Source organism: Cynocephalus volans, chromosome 3 (assembly GCF_027409185.1).
Source record: "Cynocephalus volans isolate mCynVol1 chromosome 3, mCynVol1.pri, whole genome shotgun sequence".
NCBI classification, from domain to species: Eukaryota; Metazoa; Chordata; class Mammalia; order Dermoptera; family Cynocephalidae; genus Cynocephalus; species Cynocephalus volans.
In genome coordinates, this window is record NC_084462.1 from 157,224,261 (window position 1) to 157,235,639 (window position 11,379).

Below are 11,379 nucleotides of genomic sequence, written 5' to 3' on the forward strand. Positions count from 1 at the left end.
TGACATATCAAGTGCCTGATATTTTTAAACTAATCAACTTAATCCCATCTCAGATTAGATAGAAACCTCATCTGAAGACCGGCCGGCTAGTCCTCAGAAGAGCGCGAGCGAGCGAGCAGTTTGAGTAGGGAGGATGCAGGCTGGAGCCCACCCTGGGACCCGTCTTGGCTCCTGTCTGTTTTGGTTCTTGGACAGACATAGGGAAGGACAGGCCACTTCAAATTGCTCAGGACTAGAGCTCTGAGGAGGAGCCCAGACCACTGTCCTCAAACACACGGGACCACATCTCAGGCTTCAGTATCTTCCAGCCTCTGGTCCACAGCCTGGCACTGTATACTTGCCTTTGCATGCACATATTGAGCATTCACTGTATGAAAGGTCTCTTGGTAGTAGCTGTGGCCGAGACGAAGACTGAGATTAATTTCTGCTCCAAGGATCCCGGGTGGAACAAGGATGAGTTCCACGGGGATCTTGGGGCTGATTGTGATTTGCTCAGAGTAGCAGCTGTGGTTAGAGTCAGTCTAAAGTTGCCCTACCCCAAATGAAGGTTTTTACCTTGGGTTGAATTTCCTAAGTATTGGTGGCTGACAGGGCAAGCCCACATCTTTAGAGTGTCCACCTCTTATTTCTTGTGAGCAAGAGATTCCAGCAAGAGTGAGCAGCCTTGAACAGGCAGTGGGAATCACTCGATGAATTGCAGGCTCTGAACGTATCAGCCCATGATCCTCCCTCCCCAGGCAGCCTGGAGTCAGCCCCAGCCAGGAGAGCCTTCATGGGGAGTCCCACCACCCCTGCCGACCCAGGCTGACACGGGCAGGGGATACGTAGAGGCCTCCTCACAAAGGTCCCCTCAGCAGCCCTGCTCCCAGGTAGCCACCGTCTGGCTTGATGAAATACGAGCTGCCGAGTGACAGCAGCTGTGTCTGAAGTGGCCCCAGATCCTATAATTACATCTCCCTTTATTACCTCTGCTAATGGCCCTCCAGGTCGACAGAAATGATCATAAATTAACAGATTATGAACTCCACTTGCCACAAATTATGTGCTTTTTTTTTTAATTCTAGGAGCTCATGGTGCCAGCTCACTGGGGGATGGGGGGCTTGGGAAGAACCTGCATGTTATTAGATCAGTTGGTGCAGATAAAGCAATTTTCCTGGGCAGAGAGCTCAAGGTGGGAGGCCTGGGAGCCCGGGGTGCTTGGCAGCTGTGGGCAGGCAGAGCTGTGCCTCAAGGGGGCAGTGCTGCCCCGGGTCAGCCAGGCATGGGGACAGTCCTGCACTCCCAGGGACACAGGCCACACCCCAGCCTCTCCCAGCAGCCCTCCACCAGGGGCCTCTCAGTCCCACAATTGCTAATTATTTGATGGAGAAGAAGCCCCAGCCCAGCACAGAGAAGCAGAAGCAGAGGGCACTTTACTGAAGGGCAGAGAGGAGTGCTTCAGCGCCTCTCTTTGGGTTGTTTTTTTTTTTTTTTTTTTTTTTTTTAATTTCATCAACTGTTTGGGTTTTAAATAAAAGAATATGCGATTCTAGGAAAGATGTCAGATGTGACAGACGGTGGCAACTAAGAGTTTCAATTCCCCCGTCTTAAGCTTCTGGGAATTTCCTGTGCGTGTGCAGCTGCTGTCGGGCTTGGGGTGGTGGGGACAGGTGTCTCCTCCCCCTACCCATGGCTTTTTTCATTTAGTCATATAAAATCGTAGCACTTACCATGTGCTAAATGAGCAGTGTTCTAAGTGTCTTCTTCGTTAGCTCATTTAATCCAAACAACCCCATGAGGTAAGCGCTATTATTATTCCAGTTTTACAGATGAGGAAACTGAGGCACAGAAAGGTGGACTTGCCCAGGGTCACAGGATTCTGGCAGACGGGTTCTGGCATCTGTGCTCTTAACAGTTCCACCCTCCTTGTGCTCTTGGGTATGTTTCCCATATGCGCACAAACAGTCCTACCTCATTCTTTCTAGTGGCTTCTAATGCGCCATTCATTTAACTAAAAGTTACGTTTATTTTACATGTATTACAGTTAGCTGGTTTTCTGCTTTGGGTCTTTCAAATAGTGATCTAACAAATACCCTTTTACATTTATCTTTATGAATTTATGCATACTTTTCTCTCTAGGAGGCAGTTTTAGCGGTAAAACTGCTAGGTTGAAGACAGCATGAATTTCATTTTTGATTGAATTACATTTATGATTTTTTGAACATTTTAAAAACACTGACAGGGTTTAAAAACCAAACAAGATAAAAACATATGCACAGAAATCTCACCTCCATCCCTGTCTCCTCTCCCTCCTGCCTACTAGAGGTAACCTTTTCTTTTCCTCAGTTTTTCTTCTTGTGTTTCTTCTTCTTGAGTATTAGAAGATATCAAATATTTCCTCCCCTTCCTTGCACACAGCGAAGCGTCCTGTACACTGTTCAATGCTTTGGCGTGTCCGTTTGGATTTTCAAAGCTATTTCTAGGACTTCTTGAAGATGCTTCAGGAGGAAGAGAGACCAGGCGCAGAGTCCGCTGGTACTCAGATCAGCCAGCAGAGAGGTTTGGGAACAGGTCTCCCAGGTACATCATCCCACCGTGGCACAAAACTTTCTTAAGTCACTTGCCCACCCCCTCACCCTGCCAAGGCAGGCCTGTCCCTGACTCGTACGCAGTAGGCAAAGGCAGCTAACACTGCACTTGAATCCAAATATCTGAGAGGGCCTAACCCAGTGATTCGGGCATATTTTCTCCTCACCAGGGAGTCCAGGCCCACAGCATTTGTCCATTCTCTCCTCTGTGCTGTGAATGTTGGTCAGGCACCTGCTCTGGGCCTGGTGCTCGGTAGTGGGGGCAGGAAGACAGCAGCAGTGTCTGTGCTTCCTGGGAGGTCGGGGCTGGGCTTGGCATCACTTCATCAGCGCACGTCCATGTGTGCCTGTCGGGTGCCCTCGCCACCCCCTTAAGAGCTCAGCCCCCAACTCGGAGAGGCAGAGCCTCCTTGGACTCTAGTTTGGACCACATTCTCCTGCTGCGTGTTGCCACAGCCCTTCTTACAGTCGGAACTTCGTACTGACTTGGGACACTTGGCATGTCTCTCTCCTCTTCGCTGTAAGCTCTTGAAGGCAGGGAGCAGTCGTGTCCTGAGTGCACCATTCTGTACCCGGTGCCTAGCACAGGCCTGGTGCGTAGTAGGTGCTCAGTAAATATTTGTAATGACTACAGGGGCAGGAACAGTCCAGTAACATTCCAGTAAATTGTCTATTAATTTCGCCCCTGCCCTCCTCCTCCATCTTCCCTCCCAGTCTGTCTGCTTTCAGATCACCCCCACCACACACACACACGCATGCACACACACACACACACACACACACACACACATGCACACACGCACAAGCATGCACACACGCACGCACAGTGCAGTCCAGCACTCCCCCCCACACACCCCTCCTGTGCTGGCTGATGGGTATCTGTTAATTAATGTTGCCCAGGGCCTCTCTCCTACTCAGAGACCTGATAAGGGAAATTGGATGTCCATTTCTATCTATCTTTTATTACGTCCCAGCTCCCCGGCCACCGCAGGCAGTCACACACCCTCTCCCCTGCCCAGAATCTGGACCACAACACACACATACACACCTGACGCTCTGTGTCCCAGCCTCTCCCCTGAGAAGGCACATCAGTCAAGGCTCACCCTGTGAGTTGGTGTAGTCATTCCCACTCTTTTGTTGGTCACCCACAGGTTCCATCTGCCGGGTGGTGATCTAAGGCCCAAGTTGTGCAGATCGGGCTGGGAACTGACCATCCGACTGGGAGAACATTCATGGGATAAGGGCAGCCTGATAGGCAACAGGACTTTCAGCCCCAGGAGTGCTCCCTGAGGATGAGCAGTCATGCACTGGTTGGAAAACAAGGAGGAACTGTGGTAGAGATGGGACAGATGAGAGGTGGGAGAGGCCATAGAAGCCCTAGGAGATGGGCAAGTCCAGAAGCTTGGGACCACCCCAGGCCTCCAGGCAAGTCCAAAGAGGAGACGAGAAGGATGCCAATAGTGTGTCAACAACAAGGGCAGTAACAACAACCACAGCCCTCGCCCACGCCTGGCTGAGGGTTGTGAGTGGTGCCACATGCTCTTCACGCATCCTCTCTCCATCCCCATGGCACCCCACATCAGAAAGCCAGGCAGGTTCGGTGCCACATCAGCACATGAATAAAAAGTCCTCCATAGGCAAAACTACTCCTGAAAAATCCCCGAATTTCAGTGGCACATAGAGCAAATAGTGTCGTGGACACTCTTCCTTTTAATAAGTCCAGCATGTTCAGTGTTGGGACCAATCCCTGAGTTTCTGCTTGAGCCCCCAGTGAGGTGACTGCCTGTGTTTAGTGGTTAAGATGTTTGAAAATTAGCCCACTCTCTCTTTCACTCTCACTCTCCTGTAAATCAAGATAATTAGTTGACGGCAATTCCAGTATATTATCCTCTTTTTGCAACTGAAGACTTCCAGCTCATCATTAATAAGAGCTCAGTAAATATGTGGTATGTTCTTTAGTCATTGTCTCATTTAGACCACACTGAGTCTCTGAAGCAGGCGCTACTATTATAGTCACCCCTTGGTATCTGCGGGGAATTGGTTTCAGGATGCCCCATGGATACCAAAATCGGCAAACGCTTAAGTCCCACAGTGGGCCCTGTGGAACCCACGGACATGAAAGTCAGCCTTCCATATCCACAGGTTCCACATCCTGCAACTGTTGTATTTTCAATCCACAGTTATTATGCAGAACCTGTGAATACAAAGGGCCTACTGTATATTTATTGAAAAATCTGCATGTAAGTCAACCCGTGGAGTTCAAACCTCAACTGCATACCTATTTCATAGATGAGGAAACTAAGGTTTGGAGAAGATGCATGACTTTCACAAGGTCAGCCTACAGCTAGTAAATGGGGAGTCAGGTTTTAAGCCCAGACATCTCTAGAATGCACTGAACAAGACAGTGTCATAATTCTGGAGCCTTCCCTATCCTGAATTTTCTTTCACTATGGAGTCAGCCTCCTCAATAGAACCCCACAATTCTGAGCTCACAGAACAGGACTGCTGGGTCATTGTCACATGGAGAATGGTGGTCTGGGCAAAGGGGCTCTGACCCCTGAGAGGACAGGCTGTACTGTGAGAGAGTGCCCTCTGACCCAGAGGGCTCTTGATCTCTTTGCAGCCTCAGGCCTTCTGCATGGCTGGGAACAGCTGAGTCCTTATTCCTGGTTGGACCTGTGGGTCTCTGCACAGCTGAGGTGTCATTTTAAAGCACCAAAGCCTCCCCTGGTTTGAGCAGAGAGGGGCCTGGAAACTCCCCAGAGTGGAAGAGACCCTATATTGCTGCTTTCTGATGTTACTATGAATTCAGTCTCCTTAAATTACAAATGCATTTAGTTAATCAAAAAACCTCTAGAGCTATTTGAAAAATACCATAGAACTAACCATAACAACGATAATAACTGTCAACATTGACTGAGCTCTTATTATGTAAGTCTTTTCCGTGAATTCCAAGTCTGACTCATCACTAAGTGAAGGACAGTGGGTCTTGCAGCTATACAAGGAGGGTCCCCCAGGCGGGATCTGGAGATGCTAGGGACATGGCCACCCTGCTCCCCACCACCTCTGCTCTCCAGTGAGCCCCAGGTCTGCCCTCCTGACCAGTTGCTGCCCTCCCTGCCCCATTTCTGCAGGCTTCTCGAACCTCTCTCTGGGGGACCAGATGAGCCTGCTGCAGAGTGCCTGGATGGAGATCCTCATCCTGGGTATCGTGTACCGCTCTTTGCCCTATGATGACAAGCTGGTGTACGCCGAGGATTACATCATGGACGAAGAGCACTCGCGCCTGGTGGGGCTGTTGGAGCTCTACCGGGCCATCCTGCAGCTCGTGCGCAGGTACAAGAAGCTCAAGGTGGAGAAGGAGGAGTTCGTGACACTCAAGGCCCTGGCCCTGGCCAACTCAGGTGAGGACAGATGTGGGGCCTGGGAGTAGGGAGGAGCTTCAGGTGTTCTGCATGAGTGTGGCAAGCACACCTCTGGGGCCTGGGAGCAGGGCCACCTGTAATGGGTGGAGATGACAAGATGCTTAAGCTTTTTGTCATCAGAGATTGTGCAATGGGTGGGCTGGAGTTGAAAAGATGGTGAAGGATAGCATTGGTTGAGTATTTCCTAAGCTTTTGGCATCTAGAACAGCACACTGGTTAAGGACGCAGGAGCCAGGTTGCTAAGGGTCAAATCCTGCTTCTGCCACTTCGGCAAGTTGCTTCACTCTGTGCCTCAGTTTCTTCATCAGTGAAATGGGCACAATAAACAATTTCTACTCTATAAGACTACTAAAGGAGTTTATTTGTACATAATTACATTATGCTGACAACATGCCTGACGCAGTTAAATTAACTGAATTTATTTAGTTCTTTCAAACATCTCTATGCCCCATTTTACAGATGTGGAAACAGGCTTGGAGAGGTGAAAAAAATTGACCAGGGTCACATAGTTAAAAAGTTTCAGAGTTAGGACTTAAACCAGACTTGTCTGATTCCAAAATTGACCTGAACCTACACTCCCTCCTTGAACCTTTAAATCAAATTGCCAGAGCACAAGAGAATAAAACCTTCCCAGCTGAGGGGTTTAGTGTGGTGTTAAAAAACAGGACTCATTTTATTTCTTTAGCAACCATCAACTTCTGACTAGATTATTTAGGGAGAGGGTCTGGGCATTGGGTGATGCTGGTGAGTGAACTTGAATGCAGTTTCAGAGGGACTCCATGCTATCTGCAGGGTACTATGTTGGGTGCTTGGGGATACAAGAGGAGAAGTGAATTGTCCCTGCCCTAAAGAGAGCATAAGTCAGGAAGACATGCACATAATTCTTCTGCAGGGCGGTCTGGAAGAGTTAGTCGCTGAGGTCTGGGTCAGATGGACCCAAGTTCAAATTCTACTTCTGATACTAACCATGTGACCTTGGGTAACTCAGTGTCTGTGTGTGTTCAGTGGGGATATTCTGAGTACCTCCTTGAAGCGCTTTTGTGAGTATTGAAGATCGACCTAAGATAAAGTACTTAGTCCAGTGCCTGGCCTAGAGGAATGTTCAATAAATATTAGTTATTATCATTATTATTAATGTTAGAGGAAACAAACTGTTATCAGCATATAGAAGAAGGAGAAATGGTTCCCAGATGGAAACAGTACACACGGGGAAACCAGCTGGTGTGCTTCTTGCTGTCCCACTTTTACTGAAAGTCCCACATCCTGGGAACCCCTCCCCACCCCAGCCCACCCAGTCTGTGGTAAATGAGGACAGTTGGTTGCCCTAACACATGGCTTCATGGAGAGTGCAGGGGTGCTGTTGATGGCCCACTCAGACCCCCTTCAGCGGGTTGTGCATCCGTCCTGCAGCTGCTGAGTTCTGCTGCTAGCAGCTCACGGCTGCCCACTACCCCAGACCCACTCTCCACTGCCTTGCCTGGAGGGTTATGTGCCCCCCTCTCTTGGCACCATCAGCCAGTGGTGGCCCCACCCAGCGGAACAGAAAGCTGCATCAGAGCTCTGCGTGGGATCAGGCTGAAGCCAGGCCTCACCCTTGCCTGGTCGTCCTTCCATGCGCTTTCTGCCTCCCACTTCCTTTCTCCTGAACACACCCCCCCCATAAATCCCTAAATCTAAACCCCTGCCTCAGGCTCTGCTGCTGTGAACCTGACTTGATACAGACAGGGGAAGCATTTTTTTTTTTTTTTTTAGTTCAAATCCTTTTTATTAATAATAAATGAATGCAAAATAATAATTTAAATTTTACATGTCAATTTTATAGAGATCATTGACACCTTAAAATCCCACAATTGTAATGTACTCTTTGTTGGAGAATGCTAATGCTGTTTTTTGGGTTTTGGGGATTTGTTGTTGTTTTTTAGTATAGGTTTAGATTTATAGACTAACTGAGCAGACAGTGCAGAGTTCCATATTACCCACCTCTCTGTCCCCCCATCCCCAGCACAGTTTTCTCAGTTATTAACATTAGTGTTAGTATGGTAATTGGTTACAGTTCCTGAGCCAATATCGATATGTTATTATTAACTAAAGTCCATAGTTTCCATTAGGGTTCACTCTTTGTGTTGTGTGTTCTGTGGGTTTTGACAAGTGCATAGTGATGTGCCTCCATGATGATGTACCGTACAGTCCAGCTTCACCAGCCCATGCTTCCCCTGTTTGGAGGGAAGCACTTTAACAGGCCTTTGCTGGGGGTGCGGGGGGAGCAAGAGGAGCAGTGGCTGGGAGCTCTGATGGGCAGTGCAGGAGAGCAGAAGCCAAGAAAACATAAGAGTGTGCAGAGCGAGGCGTAGGAAGGCCAGCCAGGCCTTGGAGGTCAAGTCCTCGATTCTGGACTCTCCCGAGTAATTCCTACCAGGCACAGAGCTCGAGCTTATATCAGAGGAGGCAAGTAAAGAGGCAGAGGCCACTCATCTGGCTCTTCCACCCTTACCCCTCTTTGTCACCCCACATCCCGGCCTTCTCTAAGGCTCCTTGACAGCAGGAAAAAATTCATAGCCATTGATTTTGTAATTAACAGTTTATCAATGCCATCAATACAGACTCTGATGGATTGCAAAGAAATTAATCTTGCAATGTTATTTTATTTCATTTTTGGTTGAAAGCAGCTGCCAATTTTGCCTTCCTTGGGAAGCGTAGGGGAAGGAGCAGTGGATGGGGACAGGGAGCTGGCGGCAGTATGGGAGTCTGGATGGCCAGGGTAGCGTTTTGGGTGCTTGCCCTGTAAATGGCTGAGCAAATAGGATTGGAGCCATGTTTCGTTTCCCAAATGGCAAAGAAGGAGTCCTCACTGCCTTGGTAGCAGGGAGCAGAAAAATATGAAGGAGACCTGGGGATGGGGCCAGTAATGTCCCAGCCTTGCAAGGGTGCTTGCCCCCAGTCTGAGTTGTCGCTATAATGATAATAACAGCTAACATTTATTAGGTGTTTATTAAGTGCCTGGTGATGTGCTATTTCATTTAAACTTCATCACCACCCTATGAGTATGCATTCCTATTTGCTCTGTCTTACAGATGAAGAAATGATCTCAGAGAGGCTAAGTAACTTGGCCAAAGTCACACACCAGCCAAGAAGTTTAAGTCTTATCTATCTCATTCTTCTGCTCCCCTCCCAAGAGAAAGGGGTGAAATCCTGGAAGACACAGGGGCCTAGTGTGGACCCAGAGTCAGGGGGAGTCACTGGGGTTAGCCAGTTGGTACAGCTGCCCTTGGCAGTCGGGTATCCAAACCAACCTGGCATGCGAAGGAATTGTCTTGCTCTTTTGAGGGGTTCAGGAGTTTTGTCTACCCTTCCTTGTCGCTCCACCCAGAGCCTGCAGCTCACTCTGTTCACACGCACCCCACCTTCCCACTTGGCAAGTGTTGGGCCCTTCAGTTTAGGATGGAGACCCAGGATCACTGAGGAATGTCAGAAGAATTTTGGTTATTTCCCCCCAGGACATGGGTTCCAGGAGATTCCCTTTGCTTCAGCTTAGACCCAACTGTAACCCACCTGTCCGTGGGTGCCTCCCTGCCCTACTGCTAGGATTTGAGTAAATTTTATTTGAATCTCCAATTTGTGGCCTAAGTTCAAAGCCCTCCCCAAGATTTTAGAGAACTCCCAGCAGCTCCCTCCACACCTGTGCCCATGTCCCCACCACAGCACAGCCTGACACAGCGCTCAGCCCCTCTATCTGTGTCTCTCTTCTGTGTTCTGTAACCAGGATATTGTCAGGTTAGTGACTGCACAGGAGACTTGAGGTGGTGCCTGGCAGCAGCAGCAGTAATGACAGTAGTTAATAGTAATAGTAGTGGTGGTGGTGGTGGTGGTGGTGGTGGTGATATTGCCACCTAGGTACTTAACTTGTGACAAGTACCGTTAACCCCTTGAGGTATTTGTTAGAGGTATTGCTCATAACACCAAGGACCAGGGTTCAATCCCTGTACTGGCCAGCCACCAAAAAAAAAAGAAAAACACAACCAAAAAAATAAAACCTTTGAAGTAGGTATGGCTGTTATCCCATTTCACAAATGAGGAAAATGTGGCACAGAGAAGTTAAGTAGCTTGCCTCAAGTCACACAGTTAGCAAGCAAGGGACAAAGCATTCCAACTCTTGCCAGTCTAGCTCCAGGGTCCACCTGGTAGTTCCAGGGCACCAGACAGGTCTGCCCAGGTTCAAGCCCTCGGGGGTCTCCACTTCCACCTCTTGGTGGTCTCTTAAGAAATGTTCTCCATAGATCTGGGTCTTAGCCCCGGCTCTGTCACCTCAGAGGTGATCTCTGAGGTCACACACCTCTGCCTGTGTGACCTCAGACTCTCAGCTTAACCTCTCTGAGCCTTGGTTTGCCTCTCTGTGAAGTGAGGATTTTTAAAGACAGCCCTGCCCACCTGCCTCCTGCATCCCAATGGCCCCCATCCCACGGGGCAGCCCTCCCTGGCTATGCCTGCTAACACTCACTGTGCCCGCAGATTCCATGTACATCGAGGACCTGGAGGCCGTCCAGAAGCTGCAGGACCTGCTGCACGAGGCGCTGCAGGACTACGAGCTGAGCCAGCGCCACGAGGAGCCGCGGAGGACGGGCAAGCTGCTGCTGACGCTGCCCCTGTTGCGGCAGACGGCTGCCAAGGCCGTGCAGCACTTCTACAGCGTCAAACTGCAGGGCAAGGTGCCCATGCACAAACTCTTCCTGGAGATGCTGGAGGCGAAGGTCTGAGGGCCCTGCACACAGACAGACACACGGACGGCCCAATGCAGAGACCTCCACAGCCACCAGCCTCAACCTTTCACCCCCGTATTGCGGCTCTGAGCTGTCCCAGAGGAAGGGGTTTTTCACCCTCTGGCTGTTTGCAGACTCCCGGGGGCAGTGGGTGGGGAACAGGGATGGGAGGGCAGGGGCATGGGCGCTCATCTGTAACTGGCTTTTTCTTGGGTATGTTTTTCCTTCTCCATGGGCAGTGCTGAGGCCTGGGCCAGGGCTGACTCCCCTTGGGACTGGAGACCACCAGAGGAAGGGCCCCCTTTCCCCCACCAAACGGCAGCATGTACATTTCCTCACTCCCCCACCCACCTCCTTCTATGGCCTGGGTGGTGGTGCTCAGCTCCCAAGACTCCGGTAAACTCAGGTTGGGTGCCACCTGGAGGTTTTCCTTTCACAAGGGCAGGTTCTCAGGGGACAACGGCATCTTTCTTCCAGAGGCCCTGCCTGCTCTGAGGTTCTTTGGGGCCTTTCCACGGTCCAGGTGGCTCCCTCCCTCTGTTCTCTCACCTCTGCACTCAGAGGGGAGTAGTAGCTAAAGCTCATGGGTCTTCCTGGGGACCCGTTCCTTGGGGCACTTTCACCTGCCTGTCA

At 49.9% G+C, this 11,379-nt stretch overlaps 1 protein-coding gene across 1 annotated transcript in view; it reads left to right on the top strand.

Annotated features, from left to right (window-relative positions):
• ESRRB (estrogen related receptor beta) overlaps positions 1–10,919 on the top strand; it is a 162,737-nt gene extending 151,818 nt beyond the window's left edge. Inside the window, exons 6-7 of the mRNA XM_063090650.1 lie at positions 5,702–5,971; positions 10,499–10,919. Of these exons, the coding sequence (XP_062946720.1) occupies positions 5,702–5,971; positions 10,499–10,743 (515 nt within the window). The 3' untranslated portion in view covers positions 10,744–10,919. The remainder of the gene's footprint in view (positions 1–5,701; positions 5,972–10,498) is intronic.
• Positions 10,920–11,379: the final 460 nt, after the last annotated feature.